Source organism: Tachypleus tridentatus, chromosome 8 (genome assembly GCF_004210375.1).
Source record: "Tachypleus tridentatus isolate NWPU-2018 chromosome 8, ASM421037v1, whole genome shotgun sequence".
Classification (NCBI taxonomy): domain Eukaryota; kingdom Metazoa; phylum Arthropoda; class Merostomata; order Xiphosura; family Limulidae; genus Tachypleus; species Tachypleus tridentatus.
This window is the reverse complement of record NC_134832.1, coordinates 144334706-144356520: the sequence shown is the minus strand read 5'-3', so window position 1 is coordinate 144356520 and position 21815 is coordinate 144334706. Positions and strand designations below refer to the sequence as shown.

The window sequence follows — 21815 nt, the reverse complement described above, 5'->3', positions numbered from 1 at the left end:
GAGAATGGAACAGCCTACATGGGCCAGTACGTCCCTAACCATTATGTTACGTTAAGTACCATGACTGGTTAAGCACTCAATGAACAGAATGATATATTAAACACTATGATTAGCTAAGTATCCTGGAAAGGTGGCCTGTAATAATATGGCTGCAGTTAGTCAAAGGCTATTATTATTTTAACTGATATAATGGATCTAGGGGAGGGTATTGTGTTTATTCATCTAAACATTGCAGTCTGTATTAGCCTTAGGTTTAACTACATATCAATGTAAACTCTGACTTTTCTTTTCATCACAGTAGAGAACAAAATCATATGATTTTGTGTTCAAAGAAAGGACATCTCCATTGACACATACTTATAATCAAAACACTACACTAACAAATATTTACTTTTGGTTTAAGACAGTGCTAAGTTTCCTTTGCTTCAGATGTACCATTTACATACACGTATCAAAACATACGAGTTTGATATTGGCGATTACTCTGAAGTCGATAAGTGTAAGAACAGTAAAATTGAAGTATTTTATTTCTTACTACTTTTATGTGTGTGAACCAAATGTTTCATACATAAACACACGTGTATGATACAATTTGTGTGTGTAAATGTGGAAACATTTGAGTCAAATTCTCTTGGTGTTGAGTTACCAATAACCTTGCATATTTCTAACATACATAAGTCATGAATATCACTAAACTTCGATTGTCAAGCAGCAAGTATTCTGAAATACCAAACCCAAGATAAATAAAAAAGTAAAATTTATGCATATTAATTATCAGGTGTTTGTTTCTGAATTGTTAGCAATAAATATAAAAGTAAAAAAAAGACTTATGGCTTCCATAGACTCTCTCACACCATTCCCAACTTGGAGGTGGGGGGTGCATCAGGCCTAGCTTTAATTACATGCATCCACCACTAAACCTTTCTTCAGCCAACTGTGTGTCATAATTAATTAAAGGGTATTATTTTGCGACCAAGTTAGTTTCATAAGTTTTTCAGCCAAAATTAAGAGAAGTGTACTTATATTGTTGGTTCACTGTTTCTATGCTAAAATAAGACACAAAAACATGAAATTAACTAAGCCTGCTATCAGTAATGTTATGTTTGTGAAATTATTGAGTTTATTTTACAGATATTATTTGTCAACCACATCACACAACTGTGGATTATATCTTCAGATATAACTTCAACATTTCATTACAAAATATTTTTGTCCCACACTTCTATCTCTAAACTTTCCCTGCTGTGTGTCTTTTCATGTTTTCTTAAGCTGCTATTACTTATAAATTCTTTGCCACATATTATACAACTGTACGGTTTTTCCCCAGTGTGTATTCTTCCATGGTCTTTTAAGTAAGTACTCCTTCGAAATTTCTTGCCACATACTACACAACTGTATGGTCTCTCACCAGTATGAACTCTCTGATGCATTGTTAAGTCACCACTTCTGCCAAACTTTTTACCACACACTACACAACTATAGGGTTTCTCACCAGTGTGTATCCTTTCATGTTTTTTTAGTTCACTATTTGTTCCAAAGTCTTTGCCACAAACTACACAAATGTATGGTTTCTCCCCAGTGTGGATTCTTTGATGTATTTTTAGGTTACAACTTCTTCCAAATTCTTTGCCACAAATTGCACAATTGTATGGTTTCTCTCCAGTGTGAATTCTCTGATGTATTTTTAGTTTACAATTTCTTCGGAATTTTTTGCCACACACTGCACAACTGTATGGTTTTTCCATAGAGTGTATCTTCTCATGTTTCCTTAGATAACTATTACTTACAAATTCTTTACCACACATTACACAACAATATGGCTTTTCTCTAGCATGTGTTCTTTCATGTATTTTTAAATTACTATTTATTTTGAATTTTTTACCACAAATTCCACAGCTGTACGGTTTCTCCACAGCGTGCATCCTCTGATGTATTTTTAGATCAAAACTTCTTCCAAATTTTTTGCCACATAATACACAACAATATGGTTTCTCTCCAGTATGTATAATCTCATGTTTTTTTAGTTCACTATTTGTTCCAAATCCTTTACCACACACTACACAGCTGAATGGTTTCTCCCCAGTGTGTGTCCTCTGATGTATATTCAGGTTACTATTTCTTCCAAACTGTTTCCCACAGATATCACAGCTGTATGGTTTCTCCCCAGTATGAACTCTCTGATGTATTTTTAGTTTACAGTTTCTTCTGAAATCTTTACCACAGATTAAACAACTGTATGGTTTCTCCCCAGTATGTATCTTCTGATGTATTTTCAGATTACTATTACTTCTAAATTCTTTTCCACAGATGCCACAACTGTATGGTTTCTCTCCAGTGTGTATTCTCTCATGCAATTTCATGTCAGTATTTCTTCCAAATTCCTTTCCACAAATAACACAACTAAATGGTTTCTCCCCAGTGTGAGTTCTCTGATGTATTTTTAGTTCACTCTTTGTCCTAAAATCTTTGCCACATACTAAACAATTGTATGGTTTCTCACCAGTGTGTATTGTCTGATGCATTTTTAAGTTATGATTTTTTACAAACCCTTTTCCACAGATTCTACAACTGTATGGTTTCACTCCAGTGTAGGGTACATCATAATGCTGTACATGATTTCTTATTGAAGTACTTTTACCAAACATATACTTAGTGTTTGGCATCTGAGATTTGATAATTTGGGTTTGAGAATCTTCCTGTGTTAAATCATGACAATGTTGAAACTGATTTCCACCACAGCTGCTTATATCAGTCTTTACATCTAAAAATCAAATAAATATGCAATAAATATAATAATAAATAAAAATGTTTTTTGAATATCATGATATTTGAAATATTTCAAAGATTTCATAAAAATAATAAGTTTGTTATCCATGAGGAATAAAATGCAAAGACACAACTATGAATCACAAGATCTGACATACAGATCATGTTTCTCAGTCAACACAATTACTTTCTTTAAAATCTTGAAAGAAGATTTTTGAGTTTCTTTTAACAAACACAAGGAAATGTTGTCATAATAATAGGCTTTAACATCGTTTTATGGAAAACATAACAGCTATCAGATATAATTAACTTTCCCATTATGATAATTCAGTACTTTATATAACAAGTAATGAAAAATCATTTAATACTTTAATATGAACATTCACTAGAACTGACCATTTATATAACAAGTGTTAATATTTTAGCCATTAAAATGACTCATAACTCATAGAAAGCTTAATAATTTATTATATGAAAGCCAACAATTACCAACAGTTGATCTTTGACATCAAATAAAACATCTAATTGTACTAAAATGTTTAATAATTAAATGATTAGTAAGACTCTCATCAAATAAGCAATTATGATTCCAATTCAGTGCTTCTTATTAAACGTCTATAGTCACATCACATAATTTGAAAGTTATTTGCCACAACTTTCACAAATTATTGATGTGTATCCACTACAGTTGTTTTGCTAAGTTTGTAAACCTGACTCACATTGAAATATTCCACCAAATTATGAATTTTCAACACATTTTTTGATACTATTTCTGAACATCATTTTGTACACTACACTGATATAAGATTATTTCCATTGTGTCAAGCAGATGGTGTATGTATAAAAAAAAATGGCAGAGAAGCATATTCATAACTGTAGCTACATGGGAAAATAAACACACATCTAAACAATATTATGTCACTAAAAAAGTAAGAAATGAGTGGAAAAGGAACTACCTGCACCAATATAGGTAAGATAAGTAGTCACATGACATGAAATTGATCGATATAAAGACTAGAGCAGTAATCGTGAAAATGTTTGGTAATGTTTATAGGGCAGAAAAGAATCAAGATGGCTTTATGAAGAGGAGGTAGGACTGTATTGAAGTGTAAGCTTCCTAATTTATGTTCATGTGTCTATTCTTTAACTGTTTTAACAATAATTACCTTTCATAATTTTAAAAGCTAAACAATAATAACAGATACACAGCCAGCAGTTACCATACCTTGGAATTTCATATTATCACACAGAACATAATTTAAGAGTATCTGATCATAAAAGATATAACACCAATGACAAGGATGAATGGATACAGATAATTGAACTGATACAGGGATGAGTGTGGATGATGAAACAGCACAAAAACAAGAGACAAGAGGAAGCAATTCCTTCATATAACTATATTCTTTCTCATTAATAAAGGTAACACTTACAAATTATCAGTAATTATATCAAAACAAGTAGTTCTGTATTAGCATAAGAAGTCCAGTAAATATAAACTACTAATATCATTTGATTATATGAAAAACTCTTTCAATCAGTATTAACTATGTTAATTTTAAGACATTTATACTTACTAGATGTATCTTCTGACCCAGAATTGATTTGTTGCACATTTTCTTTTTTCACATTCACTACATCATTAGCTTCATCATCATTGTCACTGAACTTTGAAATAACATTATGTTGTTCTAAGGCATCTGATTGTTCAGTTTTCCATCTGACAAGTGTGTGCTGAAACAAAAAGATTAATAGAAAATAACACCACCAAAATATTAGGGGTCTCCACAACTTACTAAATTCAGTAGATGAGGATATCTAACTAAAACTTCAAAATTCAGGAATTTTAACCTTTGTTTCTCCAATAAAATGGACAATTTATTACCAAATACTTAAGTTCAGTGAGAAACATTAATAAAATCTAAACTTTCCATGGCTTAAAACATTGTACTTATGGTATATTGCAGCCACCATCACAGATAGTTGAAGACAACCACAGTGAAGTGAAAATACACAATACCATAGCAACTGCAGTTTTCTCCAATGAATGCAACTTACAGATGGAATGTTTAATTTCTCCCCTTATGCTGCTCCAATATATCATTTTTACAATGACAGTATCGTATCAGTTAATTTTTTGAAAGTCACATGTAACTCTGTAACCAACTTTTCAGTATCTTTTACAAAAAAGAATGGACTTCCATTATAATAATACATTAACCATACAGTTCTAAAGTAAACCAAATAAGTCAAACATCTTTACTTCTAGTAAAGTGACTGATATAGAAATAAAAACACTTAAAAACAAACAGTTGATTTATTTAAATTAAAATTAAATAGTTATTATTTATAACAATATTAAGAAACACTGGAGCATTTAGTGGTAAAATTTTATTAAAAATTAAACAAATTAATTAAACATTAATTTCAGCTTTGTTTTTCATTAAAATTAACAAAGAACAGTGACTTGTTTTTTAATAATTTTGAGACAATTCAGTTAAGCTTGACACTAAAAAGATTATTTACTATCTTGGTGAATGATGTTAATGCATTTAGAATGAAATTAACTATTTATTTCCCAATTGGTAACAAGAAACTTTAATCATTTTGGCACTAAAAAGGGATAAGCTATGGAAGTATTTCAAAATGGTTACAAGAGGTGGTGGTCAATCTGTGAAAAAAAGTTTAAGTGCATTTAAATTGGGAAGCTGTGGTATTTAATGTTATAAAATTGCTACAGGAAGTGATAACATGAAAACTGATTCTTAGGAAGGTGTTAAGCCAGTAATTAGTGTTACCTCTACCCCTCCATTACAGTTATGCTCTGAAAATAAAGATTTAGTCACTTCTCTAGCACCATTAAGATTCAAAAGAGAAAGTAAGTCCACACTTCTTAACCACAATACCATTATTTTATAATAAAGTGGAGAGAGGATATCAGAGGATTCTATGTTGTAGGTAACATAAATTCAAGCTACCTTATAACATTTGGTAATTTAGTGATAGATCACTGACAGAATACAGAAGAAAGCAACATTGACTATATTCATGAAACAAATAAGTATATTAAGTCAGCAATGTATTTGGGTTTATATTACAACAGATAAGTAACAGGTTGTGCTGAAATCATTTGATAACAAAGGTAATACTAAAATGAAAGATAAAAGAGATCTCATTACTAACTTAATGAGGCAAAATTCTCTTCTACCAACATTGTTTCAATTAACAGATGTAAGTATCAGAGTAATACAGTTTAGAGAAAATAAGTAAATAGATTCAGTGAACTACAGAAGAAACTGATAAAACTAGCACAGTATAAACAGTATGTTGGAACGACAGAACAAAACAAAAAACTTTTAAAGTCAAATTTTAACCTTTAAGTGCTTAATTAAAGTTCAGTCCATTCTCAGAAGTGTCAATTATTCATGAAAAATTGAAATTTAGAATTTATCCATTTTTAATACTTTTCTATATCAAAATCCACTGGTAGTTGAACGTTTGCTCACTGATGTACATGTGCATAACACTAAGGCAGAAAATTCAAGAACTTGCGAGTATCATGATTGTTGCACTATAAGGAAAAGTTTTTGGCACCACAAACAGCTATAAATATCAAGTAGGATAAATTCGGTTATGGCACCCAAAGGGTTAAAAACAATACAGCTATATTGTTTAAGATGAGAGAAAAAATATAAACTGGTACAATGTTTTAACATCATTTTAAAGACACAAAATAAAAAAATGAATATTTTTACAAAGTATTAAACTAAAAAACTCAGAGGTCAATCACATAAAAAGGAAGGTTATAAGACCGATGCCAAAAAAGAGTTGTAGTTAAAGTAATAATTTACTCAGTTCTGTGGTATACAACTTTATCTGTTTCCTATCCATTAGTTACAACAGTAATTTTAATTAAGAAAACCTTCCAATGTATGGGGAATGAGTGAATACTAGCTGGGAGTTGACAGATGGCTCTGTTCCAGTAGGTAAAGAAAAATAAATGAAATCAAACACAAATGAGATAATTTATCCATGTGAAACAAGTAGTGAAAAAAAGTTTGCAAATATTAGATATGATGTAGAGATGACAATGCCAAAATGTACAGAAGTACAAAAACTATAAGAAATCCCTACTTAATTAGCCAGTAAGTACAGGGTCAATCTTACAAGCTCATAGTTGTTAGTAACTGTAAGACTATATAACACTGTTCAATTTAAATGATTTTATTCAAACCCAAATTCGCAGCTGACAAGAATTCAGCATTTAGTTGTAGATAAAATGTTTCTTGGAAAGTTTGGCCAACTTATGTATTGATTTTTGTATAGATTTGTGCATTGTTTAACATTGCTATACGTAATTTTTGCAAACTTTGTTTTAAAACAATTTTATTAAAGTTCTTTGCAGGGTTCAAAATTTTTTATTTTTTATTAAAGCTGGACATGTACGTTAAAAAATCAAGTTTGACCATCTATCACCGACATCATGACCAGTGGTCATATTCCTAACATATCAGACACAAATACATTGTCCCCTCTAAAATAAGTGAGGCAAAAGCTCTGTATGCACAGCCCAAAAATTTTGCTTAAAAAAGTATATTCAAAAATGAGTGGAAAATAACTTGCAAAATTTAAGATTTAATTTAAGACAAAAAAAGCAAATTTTAATAAAGGTTGTGAATGCTCACAAAATGCGCTATTTAGGTTGCCTTATCCGTACTGTCCTGGATAGTCACGTGACTGCCAAATCATTCGACAATCTGACCATGGCGTCCGATAGTAAAAAAAAACGGGAAAGTCTCACAATCTATATTAGTTTGGCTTCACAAGTAAGGCTAATGAATCAGAAGACATTACTATGGAACCTTGAGTAAAAACACCCAAGCTTGTTGACCCAAGCCCAAGTGTTAAAGCAAAAACTGTGACTGCTAATACTGGCGCTAAGCCTACTCGTTGTTTCCAGGATGAATGGAATAGAGGCCGACCATGGAATATAATAACGCTACTGGACTGATGTTTTGTTCAATTTGTCAAGAATATGACCAAAATAGTGGAAGGCAGAAGAACACCTTCATAACAGGATCTTCCAACCTGAGAGCAAGTGCTGTTAAGCAGCATGAAAACAGTCATGCCCACAGTCCAAGTTGTCAAGCTTAGACAGCAAAAGAAATGCCTGATTTAACTTCCATGATGAAAGAATTGAGCAAACTTAATCAGACTGAGAAAGATCGTTTACCTGTGCTGTTCAGGACTGCCCTTTATATGGCTTTGAATGCCAAACCATTCAGTGATTTTCAAGAGCTTCTGTTGCTGCAGGAGCACAACTTTGGTATGAACTTAACAGAACATTATGCCAATGACAAACAAGCAGTTATCTTTACGAAGTATATTGCAGAAACAATTAGAATTAATGTCAGATCTTGTCTGCACACCTCATTATTCTTTGGCATTATGACTGACGGCTCAACAGACACAGCCAACACTAAGCAGGAGATAGTCTATGTCAGATATTTGAACAGTGACTGTTTCCCAGTAACCCACTTCCTGTGTCTGCAGTCAGTTGAGAAGGTTGATTCTGAACACTTGCTACAGGCACTTAGTTCAGGTAAAGGTTTCTTAATTACCTGGGATGAGAATTTTCTGGATTTATCCTGAATTCCTAATTAAGAAAAAATAAAATGGACAATATTTCATGTACATTTGTGTTTTAATTCAGGTTTACATAGTCATTCCATTATTAATATACATCAGTGAAAATTCAAACATTTTTCAATTGATTTAAACCAAGAACCATGTATTTACCACTGACAGAATTGGAGCTTAACCTTGCACAACTAGCGTAATAGATAATGGAGCAATTGAACTTTCCAAAGTACAAACTTACATTTGAATCAATTGTATGCCTGACAGCTGATGGGGCAACTGTCAATTTTGGCACAAATAAAGGACTTGTCAACAGATTGAAGGTGCAAAAACCTTATTTGATAGGGATCCACCATGTTAATCACAGATTAGAACTTGCAATTAAGAAGACCATCAAGGACATCCCTTACCTTGATATTATCCAAACCTTTTTAGGAAACCTATGGAAGTTTTATGACAATTCGCCACAGAACTGGGCTGGCCTCAAAGAAACTGGTAAAGCCAACAACATTGTTGTTAAAAAGCCAACAAAAGGGTCAGGAACCCTGTGGGTGGCCAACAAAGAGTGTGCTCTGGAATCAGTTTCTCATAACTGGCCAGCTTCAGCAGAGCATTTGTATCAAGTAAAGCTGCATGACAAAAGGGAATGTGGACAGAAAGCTGCAGAATTATACAGTACTTTGACAAGCCTTAAATTCATCCTGTACATGGACATACTCTTGGTAGTTCTGCCTGTTTTGACATCTCTTAGTCTCAAAATGCAAGACAATTCTGCTACTGTGAACACTGTTTCTGACAAACTCGCTGTTTGCAAAGAGAAGCTGGGCAACCTGAATAATGTTGAGAGATCCCAGAAAATTGTTAAAGAGCTCACAACATGTGAACAAACTGGCAAGTGGTTACTTAGAGGAAAGGTGATTGTTATTAGTGGTCAGACAAGGGCCAGAGGCTCAAAACATGCCACAAAAGAGACAGTTGCTCAAGCTGTGGCTGAAGAAACTGCCATCTTCATAGGTAGAATTGTCACATATCTAAATGAAAGATTTGAGGAATCTGATAAGGATTTTATTGGTGCCTTTCAAATTTTTGAACCAAGCAACTGGCCTAAAAGCAAGGAAGCATTGTCATCTTATGGCCATAATGAACTCCAGACACTATTGGACCACTTTGGTGCTCTGCTACAAACTAAGGGTTTCAACATTGCAACTGATATTTGCCAAGCTGAGTTACATGAGACACTGCTCAAAGCCACAAGACTTGCCAAATCAGATGAGTCCCTGGCTACTAGTGTAAGTGGATTGTGGGCCCACAATCAAATTACTGTTGAGGACGGTAAACCTTTCCCTGGATCAACAGTGTTGGCCTTGGTGTGCCTCATGCAGGTGATTTCCATGCCATCTGCTGAACCAGAATGTGGATTTTCCCAGATGGCAGTTATTAAGGATGGCTGGCAGTCGAAACTAATAATTAATGACTTGATGACAATAAAATTAGCTAAGAATAAGACCTGTGATCTTGCAAGATCACACACACACAGAATTACTGTGCAAATCTGTAGAATCCTGGTGGAAGGACAGTAAAAAAAACAGACAATTTGCGAGTCCACATGGAACTCACACATGTAGAGACAACAGAGATACTGAGTCTACATCAGCTGATGTCTTAGTGCTGGATGACTAAATCTACCAGTTTGATTTATGTGTCATTTTTAATGGATACAAGGCTTGTTGCCACTTGCTTTGAAATAATGTTTCAGTGCCATAAATAAAATGATTCTGTTTTATATAATAATTATCTCTACTTGATTTCTTGTTTTCGATAATGTTCAATTACAATTTTGATGTGTCCTGCTAAAATTTCAAATGTCTGGCAAGTCTCACTGTCCAGCAGGACGTGTCCTGCTGAAAATTTAGAATATTTCTACCCTTGCTTTGGCAAGTGAACATTTGATTTATTTTTGTAATTTAGTGGTAATATATATTGTTAATATCACATCAATTTTGTCAGTTTCTTCACTGCACTTGTAAAATGACTTCAAATATTAATGTTACACTATACAACTGGTTACAACAAATCACTGATTATCACTAGTCATAACTGTGACTTCTTAAAACTTAATGTTGAGGAATCTACAGTAAAGAAAGAACGTATTCAAGATGTATAGCTGTATCATCCCTATATTCATGCTTCAATATTTACTTACTTGCTTTCTAACATGTTTTTCTCCTTTCTGAGATTCAGTGAGTTCTCTGAATGTGTGTAATAAAATTTAATATTATATGTATTGACTTTTGTTTTCAGTCCTTCACTTCATACACAATATAGGGGCTGGATCCCTAAAGACACCCACTGTAGTGTTCAAAGCATTGAGTATTCTACATGTTATTCTCATCTAATGTTCAATTATTGCTGGTTGGTAATTCTTGTTTCACTCTGTACTTAAACTTTTAAAAGAACACTAGATTTCTGCAAGAAAGCTAATTTCAAGGGGTAATGATAATATTGTTTATACTAGAATTGTGGTTTTTTTAGATTATATTAAGTACTAACATGCTTCCTGATAACCTGTCCCCAAGTTCTCCAAAATACTTTTATATCATACTAAAGCTATTATAAAAAACTTCACACATTTTGTTTTGGCTAGAGAGAAAAGAAAAAGGTCAACTCTTTAGCTAGTTCCTAGTTCTCTGCTTTAGCAATTATTTTCATTAATAATGGAAGTCTAACAAGCTATGAAACACTCAACAATAAGTTGTTCAAAGAAAGCTATAACTTAATTTTAGCAGTTATTTGTAAACATCATAAAGTAATAGAATGAATATGGCAGATGTTTATTTTCTTTGCCTATCCCTACATACTAAGCACTATTGTGTTTAATAATAAAGGTATGATAAACTTCCATGTATTCTCATACTACATTGTACACAATCTAACAGTACACTCTGCCATATCCATTAAATATTGAGGCTTGCAGTTTGTCTTTTGGAAAACCAGTTGAAGTACTAATGTGTTTCTCATAATAAAAAGATATTAACAACTGTTTATCAAAGTTATCTTCCACATGCATGTTCATAGCTGGCAAACTGCTAGACCAATTTGCCACCAAAACTTTCAAGTATACTTTGGGCTCTGAAAGGAAGTGACACAGGAGATTTCGTGTTTGGACCTGATATATGTACACACACACACACACACACACACACATATATATATATATATATACATACAGGAAATAACACTACGAAACAAAATTTTTACTTTTTCTTGTTCCTGGACAGAAAGGTGTTATATCCCAATTGCTTATGCCTAAAATAAATGAAAAAGACCTATTTTTCTCTTCAAACTTTGCTTTTGTGACATGGCTATGAAATTTTGAAATTTACCCATTTTTCAGAACATTCCAAGTAGATTCAGTGCTGAGTAGCTTACAGAGAATTTTCTCAAACTTGTATGGATTTTTAAGAACTTTCTAGAATGTTGTAGAACTTATGATAATTTTCAAGAACCTTTTAGAATTTTCTAGAACTTTCCACAGTAATATATATATACATGCACACACATGGGCTCAACACTCACCACTTCAGATTAGTTACAGCTACCTAAGTGAACACATAGACCTATCTGATTTTATCAGAGATGGCATCAAGAAGCTGCAAGCATTCTGCTATGTATGTGGTCAATTTATTGAGACAAGAGCAAAAAAGAACTGTGACAGCATCTGCTAAAATGTGTGAAGCCTACAAGGCATATTTTGGCATGCCTGTCGTGGATCAAAACAAACCATGGGCACCTCATTTTACCTGCAAGCACTGCAAAAAAAACTCTAGAAGATAAGACAGACAATGTCTGCTTGCTTGAACAGTAAGATTTTATATTATACAAATTTTAGACCTTTTAAAATTTAAATACCTTTTTCTTTCCAATAGTATAGAAAAACTATGACAAATATTTTGCATGAACCTCTTACACATCAGTTGTGGATGAAATAAATTTATTCTTCATAATAATTTTATTTTGCTCTTTTACAGGATGGTACAGAGGGGAAGAAAGTGCCATGAAGTTTACCATTCCAAAAATTTGGCATGAATCAACTGACCACTCAAGCAATTGCTACTTCTGCACGGTGAACCCTTCCAAATGTTAGGTTGGCAAGAATGCAACTGCTATTACGTATCTGGACCATTCATCATCCATCACCCCAGTGCCACACTGCTCTCAGCTCCTTGTACCCACTCTGCCAGAGAGAAAGCAGCCATCCTCAGAAGAGAGCAGCAAATCAGAAGAGAAGATAGATGTTGAAGATCCAGGTTACAATTTCAGAGGTGCAGCTGGTAAGAGAAACCCATACTATCCCAACCAAAGAGACCTCAATGACTTGATCAAAGATCTTAGTCTAACAAAGTCAAATGCCAAGACTATATTTGGAGGCTGATTCGTGAAAGCGATTTATATTACAGTTGAAAATCTTGTAAAATTACTCACTTCTAAACATTTTTGTGTATCTTTAGCATAAATACATGTAAATTTTGATTCATATGTTGTTTTATTCAGACGTTATGTAAATGAAAATGTACAAATTTGCCCGTTTTTACATTTATTTATTTATTGTTTTGAATTTCACGCAAAGCTTATAACTTTAGTATAAATACACTGCTGGCCAAAATCTTAAGGCCAATGAACATAAAGAAAAAAATGTGCATTTTGCATTGTTAGACTCAACCAATTATTTGAGTAGAGCTTCAAAAGATGAAAATAAGAAAAGGGAAAATAAAAATAAGAAACTTTTTTTGCATTTAATAAGGAAAATGAACACTATGAAATTAGCCTAAATACTGGCTGGTCAAATGTTTAAGACCATATCAAAAAGAAGTCCTAAGCAGGGTAGGAAATGCCCAACCAGAGGTCTCAGTAGTGAGGTGCACGGCACGCCATTCCAAATAACTGCAAACATTCGCTTTGGCATAGTCGATATAAGTGTTTGTAGAAGGCTGGCTGGAATGTTATTCCGAGTGGTAAAGATGGCTTCATGAAGATCATGCACTGTTTGGAATTGACGTCCATTTCTATATACTTCCCTTGCCGTCCACCCCCAAACATTTTCAAAGGGGTTCAGTTCGGGCAAACATGCTGATGGTCCAAAACAATCACGTTATTTGCCATGAAAAAGTCCATTGTCCTGTGGGCATTGTGGATTTCAGCATTGACCTGCTGAAAGATTCAGTCATTTATACAAAAGCAAGGGCCATCAGTCAATAAGAATGCTCTCTCCAACATGCCAATGTAGACAGCTGCTGTTTGATGCCCCTGTATAACCTGAAGCTCCATTATTCCATGGAAGGAGAAAGCACCCCACATAATGATGGAACCTCCTTCACTGTGTCGTGTAGAAAATGTCTCTGGTGGGATGTCCTTATCGTGCAAGTTAAATTTTTCTCATTAGAGAACAACACCTTCTTCCACTCTTCTACATCCCATGTTTGGTGCTTCTCAGCAAAGTTTAACCGAGCTGTTTCATGGTGTGGAAGGAGGCATGACCATTGAAGACGTTTACGGTTTTTAAAGCTTTTCTTTTGTAGATGCCGTCTTATTGTTCTTGAGCTGCATTCTCCATCTGTAAAGGCCTTAATCTGGTTTGACGATTGGCTGGTATCTTGCCAGATGATCTGTCGATCCTCCTGCTCAAAGCTGGTGAAATTTTCTTGGTCCGACCACTTGAAATTCTCATTCCATATCCCTCAGTGTCTTTTAAGAAATTTGAAACAGCAGTTTTATTATGCCCAATCTCACCAATAATGACACGTTGAGAGAGACCTTGCTTTTGCAGCTCGACAATTCTGCGATGTTCAAACTCTGTCAACTTTTTAGCCTTTGCCATGTTTTTATCCAATGTAACACAGGAGATGTCAGTGGGAGATGTTGACAATGCTAATGCTTGAACACAAATGACTAAAGTTTGTTACATGTTTACCGATTAATGCCTTTTTTCATTATGGTCTTAAACTTTTGACCAGCTGGTATTTACACTAATTTCATAGTGTTCACTTTTTCCCTATTAAATGCTAAAACAGTTTTTTTTTATCTTTATTTTCCCTTTTCTTGTTTTTATCTTGCGAAGCTCTAATCAAATAAGTGGTTCAGTCTAACAATGCAAAATGCAGAATTTTTCTTTAGGTTCATTGGCCTTAAGATTTTGACCAGCAGTGTACATGTAAATCTTGATTCATATGTTGTTTCATTCAAACCTTTTGCAAATGAAAATGTGCCAATTTGTCCGTTTTTACACAGAAAATAGTTTAATTTTTAAATTTCATTATCCAGGTCATAAAAGCAAAGTCTGAAGGGAATAATGGCCATTTTTTGTACTTTTACAACATAAGCAATTTAGAAATAACACATACTGTCCACAAACAAAATTTATGTTACACAGTGTACCTTAAGCACTGTTTGAAAGTGTTTTAAAAAAGAAAATACTACTTTTTTAAGGTTTTGTAACAATTATAATCAACTAACGATGAACTACTTAAACATATTACTGTGATAACAGAACTGTTAGTCTACAAGTTACCTCAGTCTTCTGTGGAAGTACATCACACTTCTCCTCTTGTTCCTCTTTTGTTATATGAAACCCAAAACTGTTGTCTGAAAATCTTTCTGTTAATGAATCAGATTCTTGTGTTGCTGGAAGTATAAAACAATATGTATTTATTTGTAACAACAAGAATGAATATAATTTATTTATTATTAACTAACAATAAAACTTCATATAATGTAATGATACATCAGTACTGTAGGAGAAGCATGGGTTTTAGACGATGTTACAATTGTCTTTTTTATAGCTTCTCTTACAATATCAGCCAGACTTGACTTGGAATACACACTTATATACACACATTAACACTTTAAAGAGACACAGAAACAATGTTGGATATAAGGTTTTATCCTTCTATAAGAAGCTAGGTACTTCAAATGTCTATTGATATCAATAGATGCTTCTATTTACTGCCCAACTCCTAACTACTGTTGATTTCTGTGTTCATAATATTTAAGTGACTATAACACACAGCTGGAACACGTATATCCTCAAACATTTTTCTACTAATTATTCTTACTTCTAAATCACAGTGGAATTTTAACCAGTATTAGGGTTAAGTCCAGGATGGAAGTTACTTGAAATGCAGTCTTTGCTATGTTTACATTAATGAAATCCAAATATATCTTTCTTCTGATATGAGGATAACTGTGCCTGATAATTTTGCACAGTTGTTGTTGAATTGTATTTAACTGACCTTGAATTTTTTTTTCAAAAATGGTAAGTAGAAATATAACACAGTAGTCATACTTGTGGGTACAGTGACAATATTGTTTCATATTTGCAGGTACAAGGACAATATTGTTTCATACTTGAAGGTATAGTAACAATATTATTTCATACTTGTGGGTACAGTGCCAATATTGTTTCATACTTGTAGGTACAGTGACAATATTATTTCATACTTGTCAGAAAAACACAAAGGTTCAGGAAGTCTTAAAATAAGCTGTTAAAAATCCTCTACCTCAAGCAATTTTTAAAAGTAGACCTTTCTTGTTCTTCAGGAGTAAACTGAAGATGACGGGTCCATGTTTTGAAAGTGCTCAAGTTAAAAAGGTATTTGTAATTTAATGATGTTTCTTATATTGTTTCATACTTGTGGGTACAGTGACAATATTGTTTCATACTTGTAGGTACAAGGACAATATTATTTCATACTTGTGGGTACAGTGACAATATTGTTTCATACTTGTGGGTACAGTGACAATATCGTTTCATACTTGTGGGTACAGTGACAATATCGTTTCATACTTGTGGGTACAGTGACAATATCGTTTCATACTTGTGGGTACAGTGACAATATCGTTTCATACTTGTGGGTACAGTGACAATATCGTTTCATACTTGTGGGTACAGTGACAATATCGTTTCATAGTAATATTACAAGCTGTCTTCAGAAATGCAACACTTATTTTTACCAGAAACCATTCCATGAAAAACAGAATTGTACAAAACATTACTAACAGATGTATCGTACATAATTTGAATGTTTTAAATCCAAGAAATACCTTCACTTAAATTACATTACTTACTACTAGTTACTGTAACAATTTTCTCTTCATTTTTCACCAACTTCATATTCAACAAAACATCTTGTTCCTCATCAGAAAAGGGTTCAACCTTCATTTTTAATACTTCCATTGTTGCATCACAGCTTCACTTTCATATTGTTATCACTGCTTGAAGTTAGACTACAGGTTAAGAACTAAATCTTGTATTCTAGCAAAAAGAAAAAAGTAGAATTTTTAGCCCACTCAAAAGATATGTCTGAACAATGTAATTAATTCAAGTGTTATAACTACTGATATAATAAACCTTATTTATCTTTATACAGTTTTGTACTAAAATTATTAATAATTTTAACCCTTCATTAATTCCAAGAGAATATTCTCTTTATTTAAAACTATTATATAAGAACTTTCTCAATACAATCTAACATATCACATATTATAAAGCCAAATTTGGTTAACTACAAAATCTATTTAGACAAGCTTTTACATGAAATAAATTGCCCACTACTTTCATTAACTGTTTCCACATCTTCAACCTAAAAGGCATATCATAAAATAGTAAAACTTAAATAAAACCAAATTACAGTATTATCTAAATAAAATTAAAAACAGACAGGCAGACACAATAAATATTAACATAAATATCAGATTTTTAATCATATTTATAATGTGTAAGAACTATTTTATGATTCATATTAAAATTTATCTACACCTCTAGTACAGAAATAATGCCGAATGCTTATCACATATAAATTAGACATTAATAGTTATGAACTACATAAACATAATTCCTTTGAAATATTGTTGCTACAACTAATGTCATTAATTTAAACAGCATATTTCATTACTGGAATACATAAAATCTTACAGAAGTAAAGTAACCTTGAATGCTTTCACACGTTAGCACTAGGTCCATCATGAAGTATAGAGCATATCTATGACATAGGGTAGATCAGTAAAAGATTTATAATAGAAGTAAAAGTTTGAATTATATGTATAACATTCAAAGATAGCAGTGTCACAGAATAAATTAGTAAATTCATTTTTCATACTGAAATGAAAGACATATATATAATGAGAGATACTAAAACTTGGTTATACATAAATATTCATGTTAGGAATTCATTCTAGGTTACAAGTTGTTTATTAAACTTTTTACAATCTGAAAGTGGCTTTCTACATGAAAGAACCTGTTGAGATTGGAGGCAGAAAACAGCAGCCAAGTCCAGTCTAGTTGAAACTACATATGTTACAACCAGGGTTTCATGGGTATAATTTTTTAACTGGTAACTGTTACAGGCCATATTTTACGAACGAAAATGACACTAAAATTGGGGTTGTTACTAAAACAGATACTGAGGCAGTGATCACAAAGAATAATTTTGCTGAATTTTGATTGTAGGAAAGAGGTTCATGAAGAAATTAAAAATAGTTTTCTATACCATGTCATGAACTATTCATAACTGTCATGTACACATCTTAAGTGCAACCATCATAAGTTTTTTCATCCTGTTAGTTCAATAAATGTTAGAGAATCAAGTATCATAGTGACACTGTACATTGAACACTGGAAAACACTGAGTGGATAAATAAACATTCTGTCCTGTATAACTAATTTTTTCACTTCAGAGCAATAGTCTGCCTACCTTGTCTACTTATGTGGCAGACAGCCATGAGTAATATGATCAGTGTTTAATAATTATTTTAATAAGTTTAAATTTTATACTTTATGTATTTTACTACTCACTGTACAGTTCTGTTCTTCATTTAATTAGTTACTTTTCCTTTTCACAAACTTTTAATGTAGTGTCTGTACTATCCTGCTACCATTATATATACATATTAATCTTTTAATGAGTAGTAGAAAAACTGAGGTTAAAAATAGTATCACAACCATTTTTTCCCAAAATTTTTAAGGGGGAATAGTCAATGGTTGCATATTTCAGCTCCTCTCTCATTTTGGGGCAAGAGACAAGGTAGAAATGCTAGAGGACTGGACAGCTGCTAATGTTACTCCTATTTTTAATGGGGATTATAAGAATTGCCCTGAATACAGGGCTTTTTCTCTGTAAAAATGAGAAACTAATAAAACAATTAGTCTTACTTTGATAATGGTAAAAATTGCAAAGTCTGATAAAAGAAATTTATCAAAATTATTTTATGGAATGTGGTGTCATAAACAAGAGAAAACTGATTCATAAAGAGGAATCTTGACTTACGAAACTGTTAATGTTTTTTGACAATGTTATTCTAAGGATTGTTAGGTGTAATGGTGTAGTTAACTTTCAAAATACTTTTGATAAGGTGTTACAGAAAAGGTTAGTTGAGAAAGACATTAGTAAAGGGGTTGGGAAAAAAAACACAAAAAAACAGTAAATTTGCTTCATACATTAGCTGGACAAGTTATACCAAAATGTTATAAATAACAAATCACAGGACAATACAAACCTCACTGAATAAGGTGTTTAATAAGATTGTTAAGGGAATTGCTGATGGTTCATCATTTTTTGTTTACTTAATGGTAAGAATAATATAAAACTGATGGACAGAAATATAAATGTTGGCACGATAGGAGTCCTATTCAGATAAAATACCTTTATTTCTCTAACACAATGGCTAGACATTGGAACTGATTGCTTTCAGATGTGTTGGACAGAGTTAATTTAAATTAGTTGATGGGAAGAGCTTCATAAATATTTGAACAACTACTGGTTTTGAGTGTTTTAATTTTAAAGTTTAGTTTAGTGGATGAGAAGGCCTTCATGTACTAATAAATCCCTTGTTATAATTAAACCATATATATATATATATATAAAAATATATTTTTTTTAAATAAGATATACATGTATTATCAAGCACATCAGGCATTCAGTTCAACAATAATATACTAAATACACAACCTGTACAGTTTTAAATACCTTTAAAAATTATTCTCACAAAAGGTTATATTTTATTTCAAATTTCATTATAAGACACTGGTAACAGAAAATGTTTCATGAATATAAGTTATGTTTTCAAAATTTACAGTGTAAGCACCTTGAATTACCAACAAGAGAATTAAAATACTAGATACAACATTGGTTTTTTATACATATGAATAGTTTATGTTTTGAAACTTTATAGTGTAAGCACCTCAAATTACCAACAAGGGAACTAAAATACTAAACACAACCTTGGTTTCTAAAACATTTGTATATTTTTTTTAATGAAAGTACCACCACATGTATCAATCACTAAACTTTAATCTAAAGTACAAAATTAAAAGGCATCAAGGGACCTTTTCATCCATCTAGACTGTCCTCCCTACTAAATCCTAAATAAGACAGCTTTTATCATTGAAATATTTATCAAGCTTTCTCTTCAACTCCCTTAAATTTACTGCATGCACAATATCTGAAGACAACATTTTCCAAAGTCAAACTATTCTCTTGGTTGTAGCTGAAAATCATTCCTACCATTACAAAATATATATGTTTTCATTGTACTAACAATTCCCTTAACTACCTTAAGCACCTCAATCAAATCACACCTAACTCTTCTTTTTTCAAGAAAAAAGAAGTCAAGAGATGTTAACCTATCCTTGTAAGATAACCTTTCTCAACCAGGTATGAGCTCTCCTTTAAACCCTTTCCAACAATTCAATGTCCTTTCTGAGGCAAGGAGCCCCATACTGAGCATAGTACTCTAAATGTGGCCAACTTAATGACCTATACAATGACATAATAAACTCTTCAGATTTGTATTCAGTATATCTGTAAATACAACCTAACATCGTATTTGCCTTACCACTAGCAACACACATTACTTGGATAGCTTAAAAAAGAATGACCAATCAAAACAAGGTATTTTTCTTATTCAATTATACTGTTACAGTTAGTCCCATAAAAATTACACTGATATTTCAAACTGCAATATTCCACATGTATCAGCTCAAATTTATTACAAAGAGACATCTGTATTTATTTGTCTGAATTACCAAAGTGTGATTCCCTAGTTATGTTATGTAAAATAAAATGTGTCACAGTAATTTATCTCAGACTTCAAAATACTTATTTAATAGACCTTGAATGCTGAAGAGATGATCTTATCTGGATTATATATAGTTTACACTTACAAAACAATTTACCACAGACCCTGCTTTAGTATAAGGTTGATACTTTGTGATATTTAAAGTAAAAATGTATTCTCAAGATGGCTGGTATGGGTATTAAAACTTTAATTAAAATAAAGTACAGAACAATGTTTGGACCTTCTTAGGTCATCCTCAGGTTAACAAAAATAGCTGATTACTGTGAACAAAAGGTAGATTATTATAAACCTTAAATTTAACATATTCACTTCGAGCCAGCAATACCTGAAACCTTTAATTTTGTCAGGAAATTTAAATAATCTACTGGCATTCCTCATCTATGTCACTGATATAAATCAGAAATGGTTATCGCACTGAGACATGAGGAACCCAACTTACGACATTAATCAATTTAACTAACTCAATTTATGAAGCCATCTGTATTTTTCAATCTATGGTTTTCTACACAATGAGTCAACTTATCCATCATACTTACCGAGACAAATCTTTTTTGACTAGTCTTTTACGTGGAACTTTGAAATTCCAAATCCACATGCATACCTTAACCTACACAAGCCGTAATCTCTTCAAAGTCAAAGTTCGAAGAATGTCAAACGATTAGCAAGCGAAGATCTTCCACTCGTGAAGCCGTGCCGAATATCTAACCAAACGTTAAGATTTGATAAATGTTACTTGTAAGTCACACCGCACATTATTTACGGTTGCTTGAATTAAATATGAAGTAAACAACGCGCAGTCGCTTGGAGATAGGAGTATAACACAAGCAGTAACAGCTCAAGCTAAATGTTATTAGGCCTAATTCTATTTTATGACCTATTAAGAGCAAGTTAGTTCCATATCTATCGAGGCAAAGTGATTATTTTCACAATTATTATGTACAATAGTATCAAACCTGTTGAGAAAAAAAAAAAGGATTCGCAAAATAAAATATCGAAAAACAAACAAAAACGACGAAACAACGGTGGTGAGACGACGCTGGAGTTTTAATTTTGTGTGTGTTAAAAATCACAAGAAAAAAAACCTTGATCAGATGTGTAATCATATAAACAAACGCGATAAAAATACAGCTCACCGACTTAATTTAGTGCACATCAACAGAGATATTATTGTCCAAGTTATTTCGTGATAAAATTAGCATCTCGACCACAACTACATTTGTTGTTTCTCATCTGTCCTGGTAATCCCCGCTATTGAGTGAAAGGACTCGCAGCTATAGCAA

At 32.5% G+C, this 21815-nt stretch overlaps 1 protein-coding gene across 2 annotated transcripts; it reads right to left on the bottom strand.

Annotated features, from left to right (window-relative positions):
* Positions 1–1097: 1097 nt before the first annotated feature.
* Positions 1098–21815, bottom strand: LOC143223667 (uncharacterized). 2 transcript variants are annotated; one of them, XM_076451914.1, is made up of 5 exons: positions 21072–21815; positions 16528–16714; positions 14972–15084; positions 4344–4500; positions 1098–2761 (listed from the first exon to the last, which is right to left on the bottom strand). In XM_076451914.1, exons 2-5 carry the CDS (start codon positions 16634–16636, stop codon positions 1197–1199), a joined length of 1944 nt encoding a protein of 647 aa, XP_076308029.1. In that variant the 5' UTR covers positions 16637–16714; positions 21072–21815; the 3' UTR covers positions 1098–1196. The 2 variants fall into 2 exon arrangements, with proteins under 2 accessions (XP_076308029.1, XP_076308030.1); XM_076451915.1 differs by having other exon boundaries at positions 21669–21815.

Coding starts and splice junctions, on each gene's coding strand:
- LOC143223667 (XM_076451914.1), bottom strand. CDS start 16,636: ATGGAAGTATTAAAAATGAAGGTTGAACCCTTTTCTGATGAGGAACAA. Junction 15,085..16,527: donor AATTGTTACAGTAACTAGTA/GTAAGTAATGTA, acceptor TTATACTTCCAG/CAACACAAGAATCTGATTCA. Junction 2,762..4,343: donor TGGGTCAGAAGATACATCTA/GTAAGTATAAAT, acceptor TTTGATTTTTAG/ATGTAAAGACTGATATAAGC.